Here is a 27,970-nt window from a genome sequence, read left to right on the forward strand (position 1 = left end):
GTCACCTTTAATAACCACTTCACTACTAACAATATGCCTATATGTCAATCACATTTAGCATTTCAAAGAAAAATTAAATATACCACAGCGTTCACACCACTACTTGTTCTGACTTGGCTTATTCTGAGAATATGTGAAAAATTTAAATCCTTAAAATTTACAGAATTTTATTTTAATGTCACTATTTTCTCAAAATTGGTGGGATATGCTGTATATTCTGTTATTTATATATTTATTGCGCTTAATTCTTTTAACAAAATTATTGAAAGTGTTAATATAATTGGTATAAAACATTGACTTCTTAAACATGATTGTAGATAAACATCACCAAAATAACACGTTAACAAACAATAATGGATCGTCATACACTTCTTCGTCTTCCATTTTGAATTATTTTGAGAACATTGGATAAATCAAAACTTTTTGAAATAAGCTGAAGAAGATCATCATCTTTTTGGATACCATTTATGAATTCTTCCAAAGTCAGTTCTCCTAAAAAAACAAACAAAAAAAAAACAGCACAGATAGTTTTAAATAATTACTGCATACATTATGTAGTTTTAGGTTGTAATTTACTATCATTCAGCATTTTCACAGCAGAAATGTCAACCAATGTGGTGCTTACCACAGTGATTTTTTGAGTGCAATGGATTCAATAGCTGAAATTCTACCCCAGTTTGTGAGGGTTGACAATAATATGCATTGCAACATTTCCAGTTACCGTACTTAATTTAATACACATTTGTCAGTTTGTGAAACTGGGGGGGGAAATTACATACAGTACAAAAACTGTAAATGTCTTTGGACCTAATTAAGGCATTTAAATTTGTAATTCCAGCATCTTGTGATCTTGTGTAATGATCTTGAGCCTGACCTGCATATGCAAATAGACATTGCAGCCATATATAGAACTATCTTCAAATATATTTATAACCAGGAGATTCTAAACTTATGAAATCCATATTCACAAGCAGCAAACTCCACTGGGAGAGCAAACAATACAGGTGGGCATTGTCTATAAATTTATGAAGCATAGATGGCATGTATGTAATGTACATAGAGCAAAGACCAGATACAGGTTTGTATATACAATGCCAAAACTATCTTGCGCACTTTGTTTTATTGGCAGTAATTTCTGTGTAGGATATTAGCAGCAGCAGCAGATCACAATTTTTTTTAAATGCCAGATACTTTTAGGCCTATGATGCATTAATCTAACTCTGGTTGACACTGTACAAACAAACCCTCGCCCAATACACTCAGGGCAAGATTAAGAACCAAGTGGGCCTGGTGCTGACAATTATGATGGGCCTAATTACAAAATCTTATTGACCAAAAACACTAAAACAGTCCTACCCAGGGCTGTCATCAGAAATTTTGGGGCCCCTGACAAAGCACAAGGTCTGGCCCCCCCCTCCCCGACCCCTCCCTCCCGGGCCCGCCCACGCCCTACCTAGTCCGTTGACAATGATGCGGGACTGAATGTGGTGTGTATAGTGTAAGTGAATTAGAATGTGTGTAATGGATGTAGTGTTTGTGTGTATTAGATACTGTTTGTGCAGTGAATGCAGAGTGTGTTAGTGTAGCGGATGCAGTGTGTATAGTGAACCCAGAGTGTGTTTGTGTAGTGGATGTAGTGTTTGTATGTACTAGATGAAATGTGTTTAGTGGATGCAGTGTCTGTAGTTGATGTAGTGTGTGTATTAGACGCAGTGTCTGTGTATAGTGAATGCAGAGTGTTTCAATTTGTGGTGGATGTAGTGTGTGTATTGTGAATACAGGATGTTTGTGTAGTGGATGCTATGTGTACAGTTAATGCAGAGTGTGTGTCGTATAGTGAATCCAGAGTGTGTGCATAGTTTAGTGAATGCAGAGTGTGTGTTAGTGTGTAATGAATGCAGAGTGTGTGTTAGTGTGTAGTGAATGCAGAGTGTGTCAGTGTAATGAATGTAGTGTGTGTGTTAGTGCAGTGAAAGCAGAGTGTTTGTAAATGTGTAATGAATGCAGAGTGTGTGTTAGTGTGTAGTGAATGCAGAGTGTGTCAGTGTAATGAATGTAGTGTGTGTGTTAGTGCAGTGAAAGCAGAGTGTTTGTAAATGTGTAGTGAATGCAGAGTGTGTGTTAATGTGTAGTGAATGCAGAGGGTGTGTTAGTGTGTAGCGGATGCAGAGTGTGTGTTAGTGTAGTGAATGCAGAGTGTTAATGTGTAGTGAATGCAGAGAGTGTTTGAGTAGTGGATGTAGTGTGTGTACAGTGATGTAGTGTGTGTTTGTGTAGTGGATGTAGTGTTTGTATGTACTAGATGAAATGTGTTTAGTGGATGCAGTGTCTGTAGTGGATGTAGTGTGTGTATTAGACACAGTGTCTGTGTATAGTGAATGCAGAATGTTTCAATTTGTGGTGGATGTAGTGTGTGTACTGTGAATACAGGATGTTTGTGTAGTGGATGCTGTGTGTACAGTTGGTGCAGAGTGTATGTTAGTGTAGTGAATCCAGAGTGTGTGTCAGTATAGTGAATCCAGAGTGTGTGCATAGTTTAGTGAATGCAGAGTGTGTGTTAGTGTGTAATAAATGCAGAGTGTGTGTTAGGGTGTAGTGAATGCAGAGTGTGTCAGTGTAATGAATGTAGTGTGTGTGTTAATGTGTAGTGAATGCAGAGAGTGTGTTAATGTGTAGTGAATGCAGAGAGTGTGTTAATGTGTAGTGAATGCAGAGAGTGTCTTAGTGTAGTGAATGCAGAGAGTGTGTTAGTGTAGTGAATGCAGAGAGTGTGTTAATGTGTAGTGAATGCAGATAGTGTGTTAATGTGTAGTGAATGCAGATAGTGTGTTAATGTGTAGTGAATGCAGATAGTGTGTTAATGTGTAGTGAATGCAGAGAGTGTGTTAATGTGTAGTGAATGCAGAGAGTGTGTTAGTGTGTAGCGGATGCAGAGTCTGTGTTAGTGTAGTGAATGCAGAGAGTGTGTTAGTGTGTAGCGGATGCAGAGTGTGTGTTAGTGTAGTGAATGCAGAGTGTGGTAATGTGTAGCGAATGCAGAGTGTGTGTCAGTATAGTGGATGCAGTGAGTGTGTTAGTGTGTAGTGTATGCAGTGTGTGTTGTATTAGTGTATGCAGTGTGTGTGTTTGTGTATGCAGTGTGTGTTGTGTCAGTGTATGCAGAGTGCGTTGTGTCAGTGTATGCAGAGTGTGTTGTGTTAGTGTATGCACTGTGTTGTGTTAGTGTATGCAGTGTGTTGTGTCAGTGTATGCAGTGTGTGTGTGTTGTGTTAGTGTATGCGGTGTGTGTGTTGTGTTAGTGTATGCGGTGTGTGTGTTGTGTCAGTGTATGCAGAGTGTGTGTTGTGTTAGTGTATGCGGTGAGTGTGTTGTGTCAATGTATGCAAAGTGTGGGTTGTGTAAGTGTATGCAGTGTGTGTTGTGTCAGTGTATGCAGTGTGTGTTGTGTCAGTGTATGCAGAGTGTGTTGTGTCAGTGTATGCAGAGTGTGTTGTGTCAGTGTATGTAGTGTGTGTGTGTAAATTTGCAATGAGGAGGGGGAGGGGGGGTCATTTTAACATTATTTAAAAAAAATAAAAAAAATTTAATTAATTAAATTGTTTCTCCCCCCTCCCTGCTTACCTGTGTCTAGGGAGGGGGGAGATTCCATCCACGGTGGTCCGGTGGCATGGTGGGGCCCCCCGGCTCCCTGTTACCGCAGAGGGGGCCCAGGCCTCCAGCTTCTCCTCTTCTCTCCTCCAATAACTCTCGCGAGACCCGCGGAGTGTTGCCATGGCAACCGGGTCTCGCGAGAGTTATTAGCAGGGAGGAGAAGAGAAGAGGCTGGACGCCTGGGCCCCCTCTGCGGTAACAGGGAGCCGGGGGCCCGCGGCTGCACACATAGATAGCGATATTCGCTATCTATGTGTGCAGAGAGGGAAAGTGGGGCCCGGGACTGCCAGAGCAGTCCGGGCCCCCCAGGGCCGCCGGGCCCGTGACAACAGTCACGGTTGTCACCCCCTGATGGCGGCCCTGGTCCTACCTCCTAAGTGTCATGTATCTGATGGAGATGGTGCTGGAGGGAAAACCCCATGTCTCCCAGGTCTCAAAGTCGCTCAGTGTCTCCCTGTGTCCCCCAGTGTCTCTGTGTCCTCTAGTGTCTCAGTGTCCTCATGTCTCAGCGTCACCAAGTCTCTCACTATCCCCATGTCTCGCAGGCTTGGAGCTGCTGTCTGGACTGTGCAGAGCTGCTCCCCAGCGGATCAGTGAGTAGTGAGAGGCAGGGAGGGAGATGCTGTAACTTCTTATACCTGCCTCTCTCCAAACAAACAGCGACCCCTACTGGCCAGCGCTGGTATTGCAGAATAATCTCTGTTTATACTGAGACAGACATTTGTATTGCCAGTATTACTGTAATACCGGCACCGGCTAGGCAGCCTCAAATACCTGAGATATACTTCTGAGAAATACCTGGCAACCATAAGAGTAGTGTGTAAAAAAAAAAAATCAATGGGCCTGGGCATGGAGCTGCAGCCCCTATTTTATTCCGGCCCTGAATACACAACAGCCACAGCAAAACAAAACTGGGGGAACCATTGCATATAAAAACGTTGCAAGTATATATTTTTTTACCGTCTCCATTGACATCAATCTTTTCAAACAACATAGATGTGAATTCTTCGGGGTTCATGCCCTGGTGGCCATTTATAGCTTGAACTGCCTACAAATAAGAAAATACAATAATAAATAAACACAATGTCTACAATGCTCAATATTTGGCATCTATAAAGTAAAACACAAATTTACGGAAATCGTGGCTTACAGGAAAAATATCGCCTCCCATGATGTGTAATGTTAAGTTTAATTGACCCTATATTTAATAACTATGTTTTTGTGAGGATTGAAATAATAAAATAAATACTACAATACTCAAAAATACAGGGGGGGCGGGGCCTGACCTTGCAGCAGAGCAGTCGCACGACACCAGAGCTCCTGCTCATAGAGATGATATTTATCGATTAATATCGACACCAAGCGACTACGAAATCGATACCAGCTACTAGGGGCAGGGGGAAAGCAAGCCCTACCTTCTGACACCACATATGTGGCCCCTCGAGCTGCAATCACCCGAGCGACCTCTGCGGCCTACAAGCATGGCCGGGGCGGGAGAGGCGGCCGCTCTCCCGCCGCGACATAGAGAAAAACAATACAACAGGACTACCCATTCCCCCCCCTTTGGACCGGCGGGGGATATCCCGGTCCCCATTAACAAGCAGCAAGTTCTCACCTGCACCCTCACTTTGCATGAAATCTCGGGTCTGAAGCAAAACGGGCCTCGCGCACAGGCCGCACCACAAATGGCGCCCGCAAACACAGGCCACGGCGAGGACATGATCGAGCGCTCCCTCCGACGCATAGACGAGGCCTTCCAGCGCTTCTGGGAGAAACTGGAGCAGCGCATGGCTCCACAGCCACCAGAATATGCGCGGGAGGCCGCGGAGAAAAGGCCGAACTCACCCCGCTCGGGCAGACCTCGACCTGGAACACATGCTACCCAGGCTCCCTGCCTACCTGGGCCGAAGGCCAAACGGGGAATATCCCCGCAGCATCACCCACGACGCCGGAGGACCACCCGCCGCTGGCGGCGCTTCACCACCGGGGCCCTCTGCAGCGCCCGCAAAAGGGAAGACCCGGCTGCACTGCATACCCGAGTCTGTGGCACACAGATGCGGACCTTCCACAAGGCCTGGGGCTGGAGCGGGGTCCGCCACGGCCCACGCAACACTGTCACCGTCAGCAGAGCCGCGGAGGCCTCTGGGCACCCCCTTGCCTGGAGCGCACGACTACAACCTTCCTCAAGCCTGAGCGGACAGCAGGATTACCAAGAGACCGCATCACAGCTGCCAGCCGTGGGAATCGGATGATCAGCAATTACTCCAGTGCCCTGAGATCAGCTCAACAGGGAACAACGGGCATATACCCGCACCTCATTGGACATACGATTGTGCTCCTGCCTTAAGTCCATGTTGGATTGCTACCTCCGGTTTCCGAGCATAGGAGCACAGGGACAGAATACTTAACCTACCAGCCGTAAATATAAAACTGCCGCATTGGACTCATATATTAGCCGTGCAACACTAGTGCACCTGCTTGACATAGCAAACCTTACTGCTAGCATTAGACCGTTACTTATCACCTTATAGCCAGTTTGCCATACCAGTCCCAAGACCGAGCCTACCTATAGACCACTGTACATGTTGTATTATGTTATTCCTGTCATGCTGAATGATATTACATAGCTACTGTTTAATAGATGCTGAATATTATAACCTATAAGATTTGCCTTTGAACAGCATACAGCTTGTACTATTGTTGCCTACCGTGGTAGGATTGTAAACCTTATGTGACTTATTGCAGTTTTAAAATGTGCAGCTCAAATACACGACCACAGGCTACCACTATAAGGATGCTCTTACAATGCTAATAATCTTTGCTGCCTAGGGCCACTACGGTGAGGCATATAGATGGCCCTGCACCCAGGGATGCATTGATGGTGATCTAACTAGCATGGTCACTTACGATATGATAGAAGTACCCTAGTAATAATATACCCGACATAACCTATACCCTAGTACTGAGCACTCACGAGAGCAAAACGCACAAGGTATAAGAAAAGATGATAATTTTGTTTTGTTATATATAGCTACTAGCACCCCCCTGTTCACCTTTAGGGCATAAGCAGCCTACGATAATCTGTAAATATCTGCAACGCTACTTTGGTAGTATTTTGTTGTGTTCTGATTCGGTGGTTTCTGGAGCGAATCCAGCCTGACTCGCGCTAAATTTGCTTAATGCATGTCTGCGAAATTGAAGTGTACACTGTTTCTCCCTTGACAGCCTAACTTGACAGGCATTGTTCTCGGTTCTACTATGTTTTTGCTACAACTCAGTCTAACTCGCTGGAATAAGCAATATTCATTTACTTTATTTTATTATCCTGTTTAGCTATGAACACCAACTTGTATGTGAAGCATGCCTACGCTATTTTGATCACTTTTGTTTCCTATCCAAGCTTGTAACACTATGTTTACTTGAATGTTTCACAAAAAAAAAAAAAAACCCCATGGCAATCTTTCTTTGAGGTGCATTGTACACCATCTTGATACTATCTCATGTTACCCCTCAATGCCTCCTCTTTCTCTTCTGTACCCCATGACGTATATGCCATAATAAAAGAAAGATTTACAAAAAAAAAAAAAAAATACTCTGCTTGCTTAAGTGCATTCTGTCACACCAATGGTCATAATTCATTGTTGCACTATATAATATTGTTATTTAATGGTATTTGTGTAGTGTATACATGAATTTGCTACCTGGTAGAGGTGACATGACCAGTTTCAGCATGAGAGAGGTTAATTTGATTATATAGTAATGTGATCGATGGTAGAAGATTTACAACAAGTGTAGCGGACCACGGGTAACCCGGCTGGTTACCTCCGCTAATTCCTTCTCTCAGCCAGACTGGAACCATTAAATCATGCCAACATCCATTTCCCCAGTAACCAGACGAAACATAGTCCTGGGAGTCAACTGATTAATTTTAGGCCACACACAGCTTTTATGCACAGACCCCCTACATGGGGTCTCCCACACAACAAAACAGGGTTTCCTTCCCAGGGTCCTTTGTGTCCTGGAGATAATTGCGTGAAAAAACTATAACTCAATTATCTCTCAGGTACAGAAAAACCTACATGAAATATACTGTACCCCAAAAGTACCCCCACCATAACTAGGAACCCTGATCTGAGTGTTTAACATATCCAAATATCACTCAGATCGGTTTGGTGGAATTGGATTGTCATCGGGGTAAAGTTTTGACTGGCCAGACACAAGGGGATTGCCCAAAATAGTTCCAGAGGAATAGGTGCCCCAGCCGGTCTTTGTTCAGGAGTTTCTGTGCGGACAACATGCAAGGGGTTCTCTTGATTTTAGTGTACGAATGCTCCCCCCAGTCGGTAATTCCCATCTCCCGAACATCGTTTGCATAGTTGGTCGGGAAGTAGAATGGGCAGCGGTATAATCTTCATGTGGTTCATGCGAGTGCCTAGCCAAAAAGAGTTTCAGGCACTCGACGAACCAGTGCTGCTGCCCATGTTCGGGAGACAAAATGGCCACCACTGTTGTCGACCACGTGTATTCGCTTATACGAAAGGGTGGTCACCCAGGGGAGCATTTATTAATTACTTCCCTTGCGGTTTTGAACTTAAGTTGCTGGTGTAAACATTCTAATGGGGAACAGGGGTGGTCCTTATTCGGTAGTCGAATGTTCGTATTATAAGCCATTCGGATATATTTACTATAAGAAGTAACTATGGCAACAGCACAATTTTTTTTATTTTATAGTTTATATAATTCTGTATTTCTCCATTATTAGTTAATCATCTTTATTTTCATTCTCTACAAAGTTATTATCCTCTCATTTGGGATTAATTTTTTTTTTCAGGACTATATGGCTTTTCTTTGTCCTGCATGCTATCAAACATAAAAGGTTATATGTCAATACCATAAAAGTCTTCATTAATGAATATCTTTATTATTTATAATATTTTTATTTCCATCCATTTTGGATATTCATGATTGTGACAAACTCTCCTTTCCAAGTGAGTTTGTCACGAGCTCCTGGAGGAGCCTGCTTGCCAGCCTCCTGCCCACAGACTATGGACCCTGTAAAATGTAATATCAAAGTCTCTGTTCGTGTATTTGGACTACATGGTTCGGTGGCACGAACTGGAGACCGCCCTGGAGCTTGTTAAGCCCAATTGCTACTTTGTAGCAATTTCCAATTGTTCATCTGGGTGGCCGCATTTCCTATGGACGACCACCAGGTGGCGGCCATCTTGTTCGCATGACCACAGGCAGCGGTGTTTGATCGTCGAGTTCATGGAACTATTTTCGGATGCTAAGACTCCAGAACACCGCTGGACTTCCATGATCGCCTGTGTTCGGTTCTACAACACTTAGAAAGATACTGTTCGGTGGAAACGTTCCAATGAACAAGGGAAACAAGCTCCAGGGTAAGAACTTTGACTTAGTTTGGTAGTTTGTTCAGTTTTTAAACTACCGAACTAGACCAACCGCAAGTGCTGATTCTCTGGAACTGTTTTGGGCATGGGACCATGCGTGCGTGCGGTCGGTCAAATTATGACTTCCAGGAAATTCCTGAGCACCTGAACCAATTGAGTGATTTTTTGATATGTTGGTCACCCAGATCGGGGCTATCAGGGGATGTAACTTTTGTGGGGTTTCATGTATTTTTAAGGTACTTTTGGGGTATTTGGGAAATGTGTGTTTTTTGTGCCTGGAGATAATTGAGTGTAATACAGTGCTACACTCAATTATCTCCCAGGTACAGGGGAGGGATTATCTTGTTTTGTATGTGAGTGTCCTGGACCTGAGAGCCAATGTAATCGTGTGTATGTTTTTACTGTAGTCTACTCTCAGGTCCAGGGGGGAGTGCCCCTTGCATGGGGACCTGCATATAAGGCCAGTTGTGGCTGCCAATAAACGTATTCCAGCTTGTACTCCCAGAACTATGTGTGGTCTGGTTACTGGGAGGGGAAAGGGCTATTTTTTAATCACTGTGTGGAGGATTCAACGGGGAAAGTCCTTGTAAGAACTAGAGCTCCCAGGACTGAGTGTCGTCCAGTGCCTGGGGGTGTCTAGAGCGAATTCCCCATTCAGCTCCAGGAGGGAGCGGTTTCAAGCCCCCAGTGAAGTCATGGTGACTGTGGGCAGAAGTGCTGCGGTTTGTCCCCTGTTCCAGCTAGGAAGCGGTCCTTGGCGGAGGTCCCCAGCCAGGCGTACAGGGAGCTCAGTTGCAATGATTAAGGTCTAAAACTTTTAGTATTATCTTCAGATATCTTTATTCAGTCTCCACCGTGCGTTCACAATCCATACTTTGTTCATTCAGTGTAAACACTCCTCTTGATACACTGATAGCCCATTGCTGCATTCAAATTTTATTGATCCAATGAGGTACTCCTGATGAGTATTCCTGATGTTTTACGTTGTAATTACATTGGTTTTAATGGAGGACGTTTCCTACACGTCATCCTCGCCGAAACCAGTAGCAGCGTCAGGACGTGATGACGCAGGACGTCCTGACGCCGGAACCCGGAAGAGAAGTGCCGGTGATCGGCGAAAATGGTGCCAAGAATAAGATTTAAAAGGAACTTCATGCCAGAACAGAAGACAGCACCTCTGATGAAGGCTTTGTGCCGAAACGCGTAAGGTGGACCCGGAGGACGTTTTGGGACATTTATTTCAAGTTTTATGGGACTTTCCTAATTTAAGTTTATTATTTTTTCGTTTCAACAATTTTAGTTTGTTTTGTTTTAAGAATTTATATTAAATTTGGTGTGCAATCTACAACCTGCGTTCCTGTGTTTTGCACTTACCCTGGGAAGACACCCATTATAATTCGTCCCTGTTCCAGTCTCTGGGAGATTTCTTCTGTTCAAGGCATGTAGCTTGGGCCAGCTTCTAATTGGCTCCTCGTTTGTGAGTGTAATTTGCCCTTTTTTTAATTTTATTTAATTTGACGTTATTACCCTATATTGTGTTTTTTTCCCTTTTAGTGTTATCCTACAAGTGGGTAATATTATCTGTTTTTTTATTTGAGTGCTCTCACTACTATTCTTTATTTTATACCTTTGTATCTTGTTTGTGGTTAGTCTTGTATGTTTAGTCCATTTATTGGCTTTTTTTATTTTAATACTCATTAAATGATAAGTTTTAAATAGGACATAGGTTCCTTAACGGTATTATTTTTCAGTCACTGTGTTTCCAACCAGAGCTCCTCTACAGGGTGTGAAATATTACATAAGAGTGTCTAGCTTCAAAGTAAACTAACTGGCTAATCTTCAATATGATAATTAAGTGACCATTATCAGTCAGGAGACCATTGTTTTCCAGTGTCATATCCAAAAGAAACAATAATCACTCACAGAGTAATAATCATGCCACCCATTGTGCATATTCAGAATGGGGAAAGCACTGCCTACAAAAAGAGTATAAAAAATGGCTAGTGCTTAAACCATTTCAAAGGAATTGTGAAATCTGCTGTATTAGGTCTGTAGTGGAGCCCTAGTCCTGGCAGGAACTTTCTTCCACTGGATCACCAAGAGTAAAATCGGGAACAAGAAAATGCCAAGTAAATAGCCCACCTCCTACCCAGCAACTCGATGACAAACAGTTCTGGGAGTACAACTGTAGCGGTACTTACCCTTTCCAGGGGCCGGCCGGGGTCCTCTGTTCAAGCCGCGCGCGGCCCTGCTGCTGCACGAGCCGCGCACGGCTCATCTGACGGCTGCAACAGGAAGGCGGGCAGTGACCGCGAGAAGCGGCCACGTGTCCCGCCTGACTCTAAGAGCGCGCCGCGGGTCTTGGGCGCACTCTTAAAGGGACAGTGGGAGTCTAAATTGGCAAAGGCCTCCCATTGGTCCCTGTCATGCCACACTCCCCATACACTTACCTTTTGGGGGCGTGTATGTGACAGGGACCAATCAAAATAGATGTTAAGATAAATATACTCACCTTTTTCCCTTAGTTCCTTGCCCTATCGTGGTTTCTGTTTCAGTTCCCTTTAGCGCTTGTTGAATTCAGTTGTGTTCCTTCGTACTTGACCTCGGCTTTGTCTTCTGACTACGTTATCTCTTTATCCTTATCTGTTCTGTTTGCCGGCTTGCTGTTTACTGTGCCCTTGACCTCCGCTAGTCCTAGTTTACGCTGTCTCTTTGTGCCCTTGACCTCGGATCGCAGAAGGGTGTTGTCCCAATGCTTCAGAGACCCCTTATGTCTGCTGTATAGTATTATGTGTTTTAGGAGTTTTCTTGTACTATAGGAGATAATTGTGTTAGCGTGTCTGTGTGTATAAAAGGTAAAACAAAAGGGAAGATAATTAGTTCATTATACAATAGCTATTGTGTAATGGATCTTGGTGTCAGGCTGATAATTCAATTATGGACTCTTGACCTAATTCTGTCCTAGACACCAAGGAGTGACTTGTATTTTTTTGTTTCATGACCTCGTGTTATGATTACATATACATATATATATATATATATATATATATATATATATATATATATATATATATATATATATATATATATATATATCTGTGGTTCACTTAATAAAATCAGTTCTTATTCACCCTTCACTTAGTCTCAGCTAGTGTTTGGGTAAGACTGCTATACAGCTATATTACTGTATACTGATCCAGGGTGGAGATAAATTTAAAGACATGTGCTTGAATAGAATGCCTTTCTTTTATAAAAAATGTCAATGAGATGTACTACAGCTCATTGAGAAGCCTATGAATGGTCCACAATGGGAGAGTTGCGCGGCTAAGTAGTAATAAAAGAGATATTGCAGTCTCCAACCCCTGGTGGCTTTGGTACGATATAGTATATTGCGTAACACCCTGTGGCGTTTATAATGCCATATAAAGGACCCAATTGGCGTTTGCAGTGGCGCAAGATCCGATTTCATGATGGAAACCAGGAGGGCCTGGAACAAGAAGAGGATGCGTGGGAGAAACATTCATTTTTAGATGTGTTTTAAGGAATGTGAAAAACACGAGAGAATGTGTCATTATTAAATATGATCAGGTTTGCGTTTTTTTTGTTGTTTTTTTAATTCTTTATTTTTCGTTGTGCGGGTAGGTACATAACAGTTTCAGGACGCCACAACAGCGTATACAAAAGCGAATATATACATGTTAGGTAGTGGCATGATGTGTCGCACATTTTAGATATTACTTCTCATCAATCATAAAGACTCCAGCATATAGTAACAATGCTTGAATGACACAAGGTGTATGTCTGGCTGGTGTGCCGCAGTGTCTATGATGTTAAAAAACGTGGATATCGGGGGGCGGGGCCGGACCGCCATGCCGAGCGGACGCACAGTGGGATAGCTCCCGACAAGCTACCCAGTTTTAGCCCTTAAAAACCAGCAAAATCCTTACCCAGCAACTGGCAACTGTGCCACAGCACAAGAGGCAACCCTGATACCGGGGAGAGGCTTGCCGTGAGGTTTTAGTCCCTCGGTGGGGCGATCCCTGTCTGCCAAGATGGAGACCGCTCGGGCGGTGAGCGAGGTGGACGGCCGCTGCCCAGCTATCCTGCCCACCAGAGGTACGGCAGAAACGTGAAGCTAGGCGGGTCCGGCCCTGTTTCCCCCCCCCCCTCTGGGCCGGCGGGGGTGATCCCGGTCCCCACCCTATGACCCACCGGAGTGCCACGAACTTGCTGAGGGTCCGCTTCCAAAATGGCGGAGACCGCGTGGCAGGCGACTCTGCTGGACGCATCCCCCTCTCCTGATACTACAGACAGACAGCAGAATGAGCAGGAACCGGCGAATTAGTACCAAGGTACCACAAGCCGGGGAGGTGCAGCACTACTACCCACAGCATCAGAGGGTACTGATTGCACCATGGGACAATGCTTTACGGCCCTGAATTACCCTACTGAGCCGCATATCTCACCGCAGAGGGGCAGAAACATACTGCCTGACAACCTAAACTCACCACACTGGGACTCTGCCCCTGTACAAGGCAGGCATCAGGCTGGACAGCAAATGCCCCTGGGTGGAAAATTGTTTCCATGCACAGACACGTAATGGGACTGCATATACCACCAAAGTTATCACTCTGCTCATCCCACTATGACAGACCGCACTGCAAACAGGCAGATCGCCCGGCTTCCCGGCAAGGATGCTTGACTGGCTGCACTGGCCCATCATGGGGTGGACACTCTAATATTATATTACCTTAAACGCTTGATTTAGTTAAACTTGTCACCTTATTATTTTCGCATATGTCAGTAAGCTAATCTCTATATATACCTGCATTTGTAATCTTCCCTGGCACACCAGACTGAAGCTTAGAAAAGCATACAGACTACCTATAAGCAACACCCTTGAGAGTAGCATTCAGTACTGTGTATTGTTTAGACAGAATGATATTGTATGGAATGCATATCCCTCACTCAAGCTAAGCTAAACATAACCATAATAATGTTTGACACTAAAGAGATGACATGTAATAGGAACGTTAACCCTAAACTACTGTTCCAAACGAAGATGTAACTCACTATAACTAATGCACATAACCAACGTGTACCTAACTTGCCTTATTAACATAAATGTGTACGATCCATCTAAATGCTATATAACAGTTAACAAATCTGTATGTTCAAAATGTTGGAGAATGCTGTTGTCGCATTGCTGACAAGCGGATGTTATTCATGCACACCAAAAATAAAGAATTAAAAAAAAAAAAAACATGGATATCTCGCTTGGGTGTTCCATCGTGTGTATGGTCTGTAACCTACATGTGCGGGGTGTTAATCACCATTAATGGGATTCATTGTCGTCTACGCACAGGTCTGTGGGTCTGGGGTCCCTGCCATGAGGTCAGTAGGCCAATTAAAATTTAGCAAGTGTCGCGAGGAGTGGAAGCTAGTGGGGCCGTTCTAAAAATGTGAGTGTGGCACAGTGTAGGCTGTCAGTGTGGAGGGTTCCATTGCTCCTGTTAGTGTATAGTTCTCGTGGGCTATGCGGGTACGTGTGGCAATGGGCCCTTAGCCCCAAAGATGTATTACGCCTCTGACGTATCCCACAGTCGCTATTGTGGTGTAGAGGCGGGAGGTCGTGAGCCGTCGTGTTTGCAGACTAACGTCGTCTAGTAGGAGTGGTAGGCAGAAAATGCTCGTTAAAACTTTGTGAGCTCGTAAGGGTAACTGAAAAATTGAACTAAACATAAACATATAACCAGGTAGTAGAGTGTCAGGCACCATTGAGTCAGCTGCCATTAGAGGGCCGAGCTGTATGGTATAAGCAGTTTGAGTCCCAAGAGGCTGTCTCTGTGCTTCATGTGGGGGCTGATGCTGGAGTAGTGGAGCGTGCCTTGGATGTCATCTCTTGTTTAGCCCGTGACAGGTTCCTTGAGTGCTGCGTCACGGAGATCCCCTTCGTTGCGGGCAACGGGAGAGAGTCACTTGGGAGTCCCAGAGTGTTCAAGAGGTCAGCTGCTTGTTGTAAGGTTTGTACCGAGTAGGTCACCTCTCCCCGCTGTATCTAAAGTATACGCAGCAACCTCCATCAGTAGTTGATGTCTTGAGCTCTGAGTTGGCTAGTGAAGGGCTGCAAGGACTTTCTCCACAGCATGGTGTCTCCTGTAAGGTCCACATAAAATGAGAGCCACATGTTCTCAAAGATATGGGCGGAAGTTCCCCTCAACGCATTTCTTACCAGCGTTTTGTCTCTGAGGGAGTAGAAGCGTACCACCACATCCCTGGAGGCTTGTTCCGGGCCCCTCTTGGCTTCGGAATTCGAAACACCCCCTCAAAGGATATGCTTTTTGCTTGTTTGGGTTGCAAGAGGGACTCCACCAGTCTTCTCATGAGGTGCGGGAACTCCGTGGTAGGTATTTCTTCTGAGAGCCCGCGTACTTTAATGTTTGTGCGGTGCCTGACATCTTCTGTTTGCGCAAAGCGTTGCTCCAAAGTAGTTTGCTGCTTCCTTAAAGCTTGCACCTCCACTTCTAGAATTTTAAGTGACTTTGAGTGGGTTTCTGACGCCGTCTCCACGGTTGTCAGCCGTCCGACCATGCCTGAGAGGTCAGTTCGGATCGTGGCCATATCAACCTGCAGTGTTTTTTGGAGGTCGGTGAGCATTTCTTTCATCGTGTCCACTGTCACAGGAGCTGACTGCATGCTCTGTGAGGCCCGCAAGGGCTGTAGTGACTGCAGGAGGTCCGCTGCGCCTCTGCTTTGTAACATCTCCTCAGAGGAGTCAGAGTAGCCGTCTGTGTCGGCGGCCATCTTGGACCTGCCGACTCCTTGTGCCCGATGGAGGTATTCCTCGATGTTCCTGCCTTCCGTGGGTTTATCTGCCCTGGAATATTTTGGACTTTCAACCCATTATGGGTGGAGGAGGTACCCTGCGTGTTTTGCCGGAAAATTCCTGTAGGATACCGCTCTTTTGTGCTTTTTTGTCTGGGAGCTCAGCAAGCGTGTCCAGGTTTGCTGTTTTTAGTATGTTACCTTCCCATATATATTTAGAGCCCATGACCCTCTGTATTACTATTAAAGAAGCAATCAATGGGGTAGGAATTATGGTGTATGTGCCTTTAAATGTGACTAATTGGGAGGGACAAGAACAGAAAAAGCAAACCTTTTTGAACCCTACTGCCCAAACTGCAACACAAAACCAACATATTTATCTTAAAGCATAAACACTTTATTTTAGAAAAAACATGTGACCATCTCCATCACATGAGGAATATGTCTTCCCCCAATCCTGTTCAAATTGTCTGTTCTACCTACTACTGCATACCTTACACCACTGGATCAGTAGTGACCCCTGAAGACCAACACCTGCCTCAGCAGCTTCCTGTATAGAGAGCATTAGTAATACCCCCTGTGCAGGTCACTGGGCTCATTCACTTTTCTAAAAAAAATTATTCTTATGCTTTCTGAGCACTCTTAGAGGTTTGTTTCCCACATAGGTTACACTCCCATGGCATTCACTAGCCACAGACAATGATATCACTGGCAGGGTTTACTGTAGTCTTCCATGCCTCCACACAAGTATTACAAACATCTTATCCCCATCACTAGCCCTACACAATGACAGCAGTGGCAGGGTTTACAGTAGCCTTCACGTGTCCTCACATAGAGCTTACAAACATCTTCTCACCATCACTAGCCCCAGGGATGACGGGAAACTAGGCATGGCAACACCAGCCTTTACATTTATAAATACTCTGCTATCTATACAGTTTGTTGGGGGCTGGGGGGGGGGGGGGGGCGCATTAGAGAGTAGCTCAGCATGCCTTAGTAGTGCTTCTAAAAAGATGTGGTGGGCTTACGTTTCACATGCCAACTGAGAGGCATCTGTGGCATGTGTGCCATAGGTTCCCCATTGGTGTACAAGGAAGATTTCACTGTCAGCATGCAATATAGGTTTCTAAAAACTGCACCAAAGCAAGTGAAATCCTTCATGGTATATTATCTCAGTGGACTGGTTTAAACAGGACAACTTAATAAGGTGACCTTGCTGTCACAAATAGCAGGATTGCAGCAGGAAATCAATTAAGTGTGTAAACTGACCAAATGGGGAGGAGGATGAGGAGAGAAGGGAATGCTAGATGCATAACCATTTAGAGAGATCTAGAAGACAACATATGTCTAGAAGGCAGCCATGGCTTAGATCCTTGAAAGCAAGTGTCAATAAAAACGAAATTGAATGCCAACAGCAAAACTGAATGAAAGATGAAATGCCATTGTAAAAGCGAATTATCTAGATTTCCCGAAAGAGTCCCTATAACCACTGTCTTTACCATACAAATGACACAATTCCTGTTATGCCTGATGTGACTTTCCCCTTCAAGAAGAGAATGATTGGAAACAGAAACGTATTATCGTATCATCAATGCCACTGGCAATGCTATAAAGGTAAGGGAGCCTGTAAAGTGGAATTCGGTGGTTATTCCCTCCCCCACATTACTGGTTTATCAGATGCAATACCAGTAGCCAGGGAGAAAATAAACAGTAGAAATTTGACCCACTCTTGTCAGTCCTGTATATGTCAGATTGCTTTGTGCAAATGACATGCTGAGAGGTCGTTGATGTTGTGCCTACTCTGAGTGCTACAGTCCTGGGCACAGTCAATAATTGATGATACAGCCAAATAGGCAGACATATGGAAGAATTTGAATTTCAACTCATTGCATTCTCTTTGTACCAGACATGAAAGTAGAATTTACATTTGCCTGCGGAAAAAAAGATTGTTCACAATCTAGAAAGTGAACCATGCAGCTGAAAAGAGACATGCATCCATCAAGTTCAGCCTTTCTCACATCTGTTTTGGTTGTTGTTCCAAGAGAAGGCAAAAAAACAGTTTGAAGCACTTCCAGTTTTGCAACAATCTAGGTAAAATTCCTCCTTGACCCCAGCATGGCAGTCAGATTTATCCTTGGATCAAGAAGCAATTAGCTCACTAATTAAAAAATATATCCCTGAATATTATGTTTTTGCACCTATTAATTTAATTGCTGTTTAAACATCTGTACACCTCTTTAGGTAGACTACATCCTTATTGTCCTTGTAAAAAACAAACAAAAACAAAAAAAACACTTTCCTTTGCCCAAATCTCCTTTCTTTCAGTCTAAATGTGTGTCTTCCTGACCGATGTATAGTTGTGTTTATGAATAGATTTCCAGACAATAGTTTGTATTGGCCAAAACATATTTGTATGAAGTATCATATCCCCTCTGATGCACCTTTTTTTCTAAACTAAAGAGGTTTAAATATGGTAACCTTTCTTCATAACTAAAATGTTCCATTCCTTTTATTAATTTTGTAGCCCACCTGTGCACTTTTTCTAGTAATATCCTTTTTTTAAAACAGGTGCCAAAAATTGCACAACATATGCAGTCTTATCAGAGATTTATAAAAAGGCAAAATGTATTTTCATCCTAGAATTAATGCCCCTATTTATTCATGACAAAACCTTGGCCTTAGCAACTGCTGATTGACATTGCACATTGTTGCCTTGCTGCCTATTTGCCTTAGTTTGAAATCCTTCTCTTGTGTTATCATTAATTCACTACTATGACAGACCACCTGGCCACCCTAGAATTGTACCAGTGTTGTAGCCCTTCACTTCACCCCAAAAAGAGCATAATCACTGTGACAGGATCACCCGTACCACTGACCCTTGGAGAGACGTGAAGGCTAGACTCCTGTCCAAAGACTATGGGCCTGGTCCCAGAGATCTCTTTTGCCTGCTGAACTAAGTTATTTTACTATGTTATTGTTGAATAACATGTAAAACTGAAGTGAAGGTAATTAGATTATTGTGTAACAGCTATTGTGCAACAAGTCTTGGTGTCAGACAGGTAATTCAATTATGGAGTCTTAACCTAATTATGTCTTAGACATTCACACTATGTCGTTTTTATTTTTAAAATATTCTTTACTACCTTTAATCAGGCTTGTTCTCCAATGTGGGATTAACTTAAATATCAGTGTCTACACATTTTATTTGTTATTTAAATCAATAGAAATATGATTTTTTTATTTTAGACCTGCCAGGATACTTATCCGTAAATGTTTGAGAAACACTGTAACCCATTCATCTAAAGATTCTGCTTGCGCTGTTATCTTTCATAGAACAGCTTTATCTACATAGTTCTGCTTTTCTTAGAATTGCAGTATACCTCAAACCTCTTAAACACACTAGGTAAATTGCAGTAACATTAACAACAAGGGGAAATAAACTATTATGAGCCATAACTTACAGTGACGTTCTTATTGCACACCACTCAGAAAGCGAACACATAAATTTAAACCCTGCACGGACTGGAACAGATATTATTTTTAGTGAAACCCTGCAAATGCAAAAACCTATGCACAGGTTGAGCCAATGCTCGCTATAGCTGAACCATGCAATAATGAAAATTAGACATGTGCAATTCGGGCACTTCCGAATTGCCGAATGGTCGAAGTTCCGAAATTTCCGAAGTTGCTGAAGTTCCAAAGTTGCTGAAGTTCCGAAGTTGCTGAATAGTGATGTCGCGAACACAAAATTTTCGGTTCGCGAATGGCGAACGGGAACTTCCGCAAACGTTTGCGAACCGGCGAACCGCCATTCACTTCAATGGGCAGGCGAATTTTAAAACCCACAGGGACTCTTTCTGGCCAGAAAAGTGATGGAAAAGTTGTTTCAAGGGGACGAACACCTGGACTGTGGCATGCCGGAGGGGGATCCATGGCAAAACTCCCATGGAAAATTACATAGTTGACTGGTTTTAATCCATAAAGGGCATAAATCACCTAACATTCCTAAATTGTTTGGAATAACGTGCTTTAAAACATCAGGTATGATGTTGTATCGATCAGGTAGTGTAAGGGTTACGCCCGCTTCACAGTGACAGACCAAACACCCCGTTTAACGCACCGCAAACAACTGCAAACAGTCCATTTGCACAACCGCAAACTCCCCATTTGCACATGTTTTAGTGCAAACTAGTCTAACTACTAATGTAGTTGAAACATGCTACTTTCATTCATGCCAGACAACCATGCAGGCCAGACTAATAAACATGCCAGGGCCAATCATAGTTAACCACCTCAGATAGTAACATGGCTCCCTCTATATCCAGAGTAAACATGGCTCCCTCTATATACAGAGTAACATGGCTCCCTCTATATACAGAGTAACATGGCTCCCTCTATATACAGAGTAACATGGCTCCCTCTATATACAGTGTAAACATGGCTCCTCTTTATATACAGAGTAACATGGCTCCCTCTATATACAGTGTAAACATGGCTCCTCTCTATATACAGAGTGTAACGGAACGCCTGGCACCCCGCCTGGGTACCTCCGTTAAAAGATGCTCCTAGCGTTTCCTGAGGACTCCAAGCACTCTGGCAGACACCACAATCACCGTATCGGAGAAGCATATGAATCCTCTCAAACCTCTGAATGCTGTAGACAGTTGAATAGGAACCATACGAATAGGTTTGCATTCCTAGCAGTCAAACTGGAACAGCATGCAATAAATCCTCCCCCAATAATGAGACGACACTTCACTTTGAGGGTTAAACAGGAACTCTGGACTGGCACATCCAGCCTGGCTTTTATTTCCATCTTACACATATAAGGGGAGGTGTAAAATATCCAATAGCATCACGGTTGCAACCCACACATCCCCTCCCCTTAATGTGACACATAATCCCATTATTCCAGACACAAATTCCCTGTGTTTCTGGATGTACTCCTAAACATAAAAATGGTATCCCCTGATAGCCCTGATCTGGGTGAGCAACATACTCAAAGATCACACAGATCGGACCAGGGGTTCGGGAGTTATGAGCAGGCAAAGATTTGACCGACCGCATGTGTAAAGTATCCGAAAACAGTTCCATGCATTTTGGCCCTGCGGTCGGTCACAGACAAGGGAATAAAAACATACGAATTGCCTGGGTTATGGAGCCTAAGGAGGATTCGAATGAATCCCCTAGTTCGTGGGGTTCTTTCTACCGAACGACGGGCCGTTCGGTAGTTTCCACACAAAATACTGGAAGTCTGGAGGTCAGTGTGTGTGTAGAGTGTGCAGTGTGTGTGTATAGTGTGTGCATAGTGTATGTACAGTGTGTGTATATTGTGTGTATAGTGTGGGCATAGTGTGTGTGTATAGTGTGTAAGCAGTGTGTATAGTGTGTAAGCAGTGTGTATAGTGTGTATACAGTGTGTATGCAGTGTGTGTATAGTGTGTATAGTGTATGCAGTGTGTATAGTGTATGCAGTGTGTGTATAGAGTGTGCAGTGTGTGTATAGAGTGTGCAGTGTGTGTATAGAGTGTGCAGTGTGTGTATAGTTAGGGCAGTGTGTGTATAGTTAGGGCAGTGTGTGTATAGTGTATGCAGTGTGTATGCAGTGTGTATGCAGTGTGTATGCAGTGTGTGCAGTCTGTGCAGTGTGTGTATAGAGTGTGCAGTGTGTGCATAGTGTATGCAGTGTGTGTGTATAGTGTGTATGCAGTGTGTGTGTAGTGCATGTAGTGTGTGCAGTGTGTGTATAGTGTGTGCAGTGTGTGTATAGTGTGTAAGCAGTGTGTATGCAGTGTTTATAGTGTGTATGCAGTGTGTGTATAGTGTGTATGCAGTGTGTGCAGTGTGTGTATAGTGTATGCAGTGTGTGTATAGTGTATGCAGTGTGTTCATAGTGTATGCAGTGTGTGCAGTGTGTGTATAGTGTGTGCAGTGTGTGTATAGAATGTGCAGTGTGTGTATAGTGTGTGTATAGTGTATGCAGTGTGTATATAGTGTGTGTGTGTATAGTGTGTATGCAGTGTGTGTAGTGCATGTAGTGTGTGCAGTGTGTGTATAGTGTGTATGCAGAGTGTGTATATATAGTGTGTATGCAGTGTGTATATAGTTAGTGCAGTGTGTGTATAGTGTATGCAGTGTGTGTATAGTGTATGCAGTGTGTAGTGTGTATATAGTGTGTGTATAGTGTGTGCAGTGTGTGTGTATTGTGTGCAGTGTGTATGCAGTGTGTGCATAGTGTGTGTATGCAGTGTGTGCATAGTGTGTATGCAGTGTGTGCATAGTGTGTATGCAGTGTGTGCATAGTGTGTATGCAGTGTGTGCATAGTGTGTATGCAGTGTGTGCATAGTGTGTATGCAGTGTGTGCATAGTGTGTATGCAGTGTGTGTATAGTGTGTGCAGTGTGTGTATAGTGTGTGCAGTGTGTATAGTGTGTGCAGTGTGTGTGTATTGTGTGCAGTGTGTGTGCAGTGTGTGTGCAGTGTGTGCATAGTGTGTATGCAGTGTGTGCATAGTGTGTATGCAGTGTGTGCATAGTGTGTATGCAGTGTGTGCATAGTGTGTATGCAGTGTGTGCATAGTGTGTGCAGTGTGTGTAGAGTGTGTGCAGTGTGTGTAGAGTGTGTGCAGTGTGTGTAGAGTGTATGCAGTGTGTATGCAGTGTCTGTAGAGTGTGTATAGCGTGTATAGTGTGTGTAGAGTGTGTGCAGTGTGTGTAGTGTGTATGTAATGTGCATCTGCATACACTCTACACACACTCTACACAGTGTGTATGTTGTGTGGAATAAGTGCTGCCATTTACCTGTCCCTCCCGTCCTCCTCGACTGGTGGTCCGGTGGTGCAGCATCACTGGGCAGTTTAGAGGGGCCCAGTATTCTCCATGCTCATTAAGAAGACTATCTACCCGAGTTTCCCATCCAGCAGCAGCAGGGTCCTCTTTTTACGCGATCAGCGAGAGCGTTGCTATGGCAACCCACGGCAACACTCCCGCGGATCGCGAGAACAGAGGATCCTGCTGCTGCTGGATGGGAAACTCGGGTAGATAGTCTTATTAGCGGCCGGTCCCTTTACACAAGACTTTCTGCCCCTGCGAAAGTTCGCCCCGGGCACCCCCCTAGTGAGTGGTACCCGGGGCGGACCGCCCCCCGCCGCCCCCCCCCTTAGTACGCCACTGCCTCTATATACAGAGTAACATGGCTCCCTCTATATACTGAGTAACATGGCTTCCCTCTATATACCATGTAAACATGGCTCCCTCTATATACAGAATAACATGGCTCCCTCTATATACAGTGTAACATGGCTCTCCTCTATATACAGTGTAACATGGCTCCCCTCTATATACAGTGTAACATGGCTCCCCTCTATATACAGTGTAACATGGCTCCCCTCTATATACAGTGTAACATGGCTCCCTCTATATACAGTGTAAACATGGCTCCTCTCGATATACAGAGTAACATGGCTCCCTCTATATACAGTGTAACATGGCTCCCCTCTATATACAGTGTAACATGGCTCCCCTCTATATACAGTGTAACATGGCTCCCTCTATATACAGTGTAAACATGGCTCCTCTCTATATACAGAGTAACATGGCTTCCCTCTATATACCGTGTAAACATGGCTCCCTCTATATACAGAATAACATGGCTCCTTTCTATATACAGAGAAACATGGCTTCCCTCTATATACAGTGTAAACATGGCTCCCTCTATATACAGAATAACATGGCTCCTCTCTATATACAGAGTAACATGGCTCCCTCTATATACAGTGTAAACATGGCTCCCCTCTATATACAGAGTAACATGGCTCCCCTCTATATACAGAGTAACATGGCTCCCCTCTATATACAGTGTAAACATGGCTCCCTCTATATACAGAGTAACATGGCTCCCTCTATATACAGAGTAACATGGCTCCCTCTATATACAGAGTAACATGGCTCCCTCTATATACAGAGTAACATGGCTCCTGAGCTGCGGGTGGGGGCCCTATAAAAGAATAATGGGGGGGGACCTACTGTCCTCCCCCCGCCCCCGAGCGGCGGGTGGGGGTCCTAAGTTACAATAAGAGGGGGGGACCTACTGTCCTCCCCCTGGCCCCCACCTCTGAGCTGCGGGTGGGGGCCCTAAACAACAATAACAATAATGTCCACCCCGGCCCCCAAGCCTGAGCGGCGGGTGGGGGCCCTAAATGAAAATCCCACCTCCCCCATCAAAGGTGACTAGGGGTCCCCAAGCCCCTAGTCACACATCCAAATAAAAAAGCCCCTACCTACCCCCCCTCACCCTAAAACATAGTGAGGGGGGAATAAAATGACTACCCTGTAAGGTAAAATTCAACTTACTATTCAATCTTCATTTTTCAGCCCCAAAAAAGGCCAAATAAAAAGCCATCATACCGTCGAACTTAAAAATAAAATAAAAAACCTGAGCGCAAAAAAAATTTAATCCATCTTCACCCATGGAGGGCTCCGCGCAGACTAGGGTATTAACATATACCTTATTGTTACAATTGTTACTTGAAAAGCATGAGGAATGCCGTTGGGGTACCACATGCTCATTTGTTATACCTCCATGCACTACAAAAATAAAGAATTAAAAAAAATTAAAAAAACATGTATGCAGCTTCCAAATGAATCTAAAATGGATGCTGTCCAGGAGGTGGGAGGGTCTGCTAGGGAGGGTGTGCTGCTGATTGGCTGGAATGTGTCTGCTGACTGTGAGGTACAGGGTCAAAGTTTACTCAATGATGACGAATAGGGGGCGGATCGAACCGCGCATGAACTATTCGCCAGCGAACCGTTCGGTACATCACTATTGCTGAAGTTCCGAAGTTGCTGAAGTTCCGAAGTGCCGAAGTTCCGAAGCACAGTATTGCCTAAGAACTAATATACTTACCCAATGGAAGAATGAAGAATGTTGCACTGTATACAATTTTAAGTAAAAAGTATACAAACATAGCCAGGATTCAGCTGTAAGCATTTGCAACACTTACAACAATCAAGTAACATACATTCATATAAAAATTTAAGTTACTTAGCCAGTCAATGTAATGACAGGAATGAATAAGTAGATAACTCCCTAATTCCCACGGTATTAGGGAGCTATCTACTAAAAGGCTGAAAGACCTAAATTGGTCTTTCAGCAAAATGTACTGTAATGTAAAGATTACTTAGTATTAGTAAATTATGCCCCTACTCATTATACCGCGAGGAGGGGCATGGCTATCTGCGCATTTAAAAAAAAAAAAAAAAGTCCCCCGGCGAGTGGGGGCTTTAAACCTGAAGGGGGGGGAACTATTGCCCCCCCAGCCTCCACCCCTGAACGGCAGGTGGGGGCCCTACAGTAAAATAAGGGGGGGGGCTAATGTCCTCCCCCCTGGCCCCCACCCCTGAGTGGTGGATGGGGGCCCTAAATACTAATAAGGGGGGGGGACCTAATGTCCTCCCCCCCTGACCACCACCCCTGAGCGGTGGGTGGGGGCCCTAAATACTAATAAGGGGGGGACCTAATGTCCTCCCCCCTGGCCCCCACCCCTGAGCGGTGGGTGAGGGCCCTACAGTAAAATAAGGGGTGGACCTAATGTCGTCCTCCCCCCTGGCCCTCACCCCTGATCGGTGGGTGGGGGCCCTAAATACCAGTAGGGGGGGTACCTTTTGTCCTCCCCCCTGGCCCCCACCCCTGAGCGGCGGATGGGGGCCCTAAATACCAATAAGGGGGGACCTATTGTCCTCCCCCCTGGCCCCCACTCCTGAGCGGCAGGTGGGGGCCCTAAATAAAAATGTTACCCCCCCAGGTGACTAGGGGTCCCCAAACCCCTAGTCAGCCCCTCCCCCCCCCAAAAAAAACTAACCCCTACCTAAAAATAATGAGCGGGGGCCATTAACTAAGTACCTGTAAAAATAAAAATAAAAAATTACCATTTGATGTTTTCTTTCTTCTAAAATCTTTTTTCAGCCCCAAAAAATAAAAAAATCCATAATAAATAAAAAATCCATAATAATCGATGCACTTTAAAAAAAAAAAAAAAAAATCAAACAAACAAAAAAAAAACACGAGCGCAAAAAAATTAATCGATCTTCACCCATGGAGGGCTCCATGCTTATAAAGTATTGCCCCGCCCTGCAATTAGGCTCAGAGCCTGGTGGGTTTAAGACATCCAATCAGAGTGCTCTGACAGGTAAATGAAGAGACTGATTTTCACACGCTGTGTAATTTGACTCATAACTCTGATTGGTTACTTAATCCACCAGAGTGTTATGAGTCAAATTACACAGCGTGGGAAAATTCCAAAGTACTTTCCCACGCTGTGTAAAATGACACAGAACACTCTGATTGGTGGATACCAAGCCAACCAAGCAGAGTGCTGTGACAGGTAAATGTAGAGACTTACCTGTCAGTCTCTTCATTTGCTTGTCAGAGCACTCTGATTGGATGTCTTAAACCCACCAATCAGAGTACTCTGAGCCTAATTGCAGGGCGGGGCAAGGCTTTATAAGCTTTCCCCCGCCCTGCAGAGCTCAGTCTGCGCGGACCCCTCCATGGGTGAAGATGGATTTTTTTTTTTTAAGTGCGTCGGTTATTTTGGATTTTTTATTTGCCCTTTTTTGGCGTGGGGGCCAGGAGGGAGGACATTATATCCCCCCCTTATCGGTATTTAGGTCGCCCCCAACCGCTCAGGGGTGGGGGCCAGGGGGGAGGACATTAGGTCCCCCCCATTAGTATTTAGGTCCCCCTTTAGTTTAAAAGCCCCCACTCGCGGGTCGCTGGCGGGGGCTCGGGAGGAGGGGCCCCTTTTTTTTTTTTTTTTTTTTTTACAGTGAGCAGTCACAGGCTGCTCACTGTTTACTAGACATGCCCCTACTCGCGGTGTAGCGAGTAGGGGCAATGTTCTAATACTAAGTAATTTTTACTTAGTATTAGTAAATTTGGCTGAAAGACCAATTTAGGTCTTTCAGCATTTTGGTAGCTAACTCCCTAATACCGTGAGAATTAGGGAGTTATCTGCTAAGCGGCTGCAAGAGCAGTCCCGAAATTCCAAAATGCCGAAGTGCCGAAATTCCAAAGTGCAGAAGTGCCGAAGTGCCGAAGTCCCGAATTGCGGAAGTCCCGAATTTCGGAATGCCGAACCGAAAATTTACCCCATGCACATGCCTAATGAAAATAATGAATAAACTTGTAGTAGATGATTACTCAAGTGAACTGATATTTTTAGAGCAAAGGCACACATAGAATAAATTACATTTCTTTAGCACATTATAACTAATGTTTATATAGTTAAGTCCTGAGATGAAAGAACCAACCTTCATACAACAAACACTTCTGTAGAGTAGCCCTATTCTAATAATGTGAATCCCCACACAGAGTGACAGCCATTACCATAGCTACACATAGTGATTGACATTCAAGAGTGACTGACACGCACAAGGCAAAGTCCTGCATTAAGTGGGCTGACATTTATGCAGTTAAGTCCTGCATAGGGTGGACTGGCATTACTTCTTAGAGTAATTAATGTTCCTACAAAAAAAAGCCTGCATGGGGGGCGTGGCTAAGGCACGGACGAAGCTGGACGTGTGAGAGACTAGCTCCGTCGGACCGGGTACCTTAACAGCTTGTATCCACAGCATTAGACTGGAAAAAACGGCTGCCTCCACGGCTAAACACCGGCAGACCGCGATGTCGTCCAAACCAGCCAGAAAGCAGAGGCAGAAAGCCGCGAATCTGCAGATCTCAGCCCTCTCATCATCGAGCAAGCTGCTCCAAGATGGCGCCGACGTGGCGCACTCACCAGCATCTGAATCAGAGGCAAGTGATGTCACTTCGGTATCTCGCCTCCAACACATTCCCCAAGCTGAAGGGGACATTAGGATCCTGTTGTCAGACCTCAAACACACTATGAGAGCTGACTTCCAAAAATTAGCTGCTGATATTAAAAGAGATGTGCAGGCTATTGGGGACCGCACGGCCCATTTGGAAAACAAGATGGAGGAGGTCATAGAAGCACATAATTCCCTGGCTGACGCCTACTCCACATTTCAGTCTCAAATCCAACAGTTGGAGACAAAAGTGGTGGATTT

General features: G+C 44.5%; 1 protein-coding gene across 1 annotated transcript in view; it reads right to left on the reverse strand.

Moving 5' to 3' along the window:
- Nucleotides 1-246: 246 nt before the first annotated feature.
- LOC134590425 (guanylyl cyclase-activating protein 3-like) overlaps nucleotides 247-27,970 on the reverse strand; it is an 82,889-nt gene continuing 55,165 nt past the window's right edge. The window contains exons 3-4 of the mRNA XM_063444400.1: nucleotides 4,612-4,699; nucleotides 247-492 (exon numbers count right to left, since the gene is read on the reverse strand). Coding sequence (XP_063300470.1) covers nucleotides 362-492; nucleotides 4,612-4,699 — 219 coding nt within the window. The 3' untranslated portion in view covers nucleotides 247-361. The remainder of the gene's footprint in view (nucleotides 493-4,611; nucleotides 4,700-27,970) is intronic.

This window comes from Pelobates fuscus, chromosome 1, assembly GCF_036172605.1.
Source record: "Pelobates fuscus isolate aPelFus1 chromosome 1, aPelFus1.pri, whole genome shotgun sequence".
In the NCBI taxonomy this organism is placed as follows: Eukaryota; Metazoa; Chordata; class Amphibia; order Anura; family Pelobatidae; genus Pelobates; species Pelobates fuscus.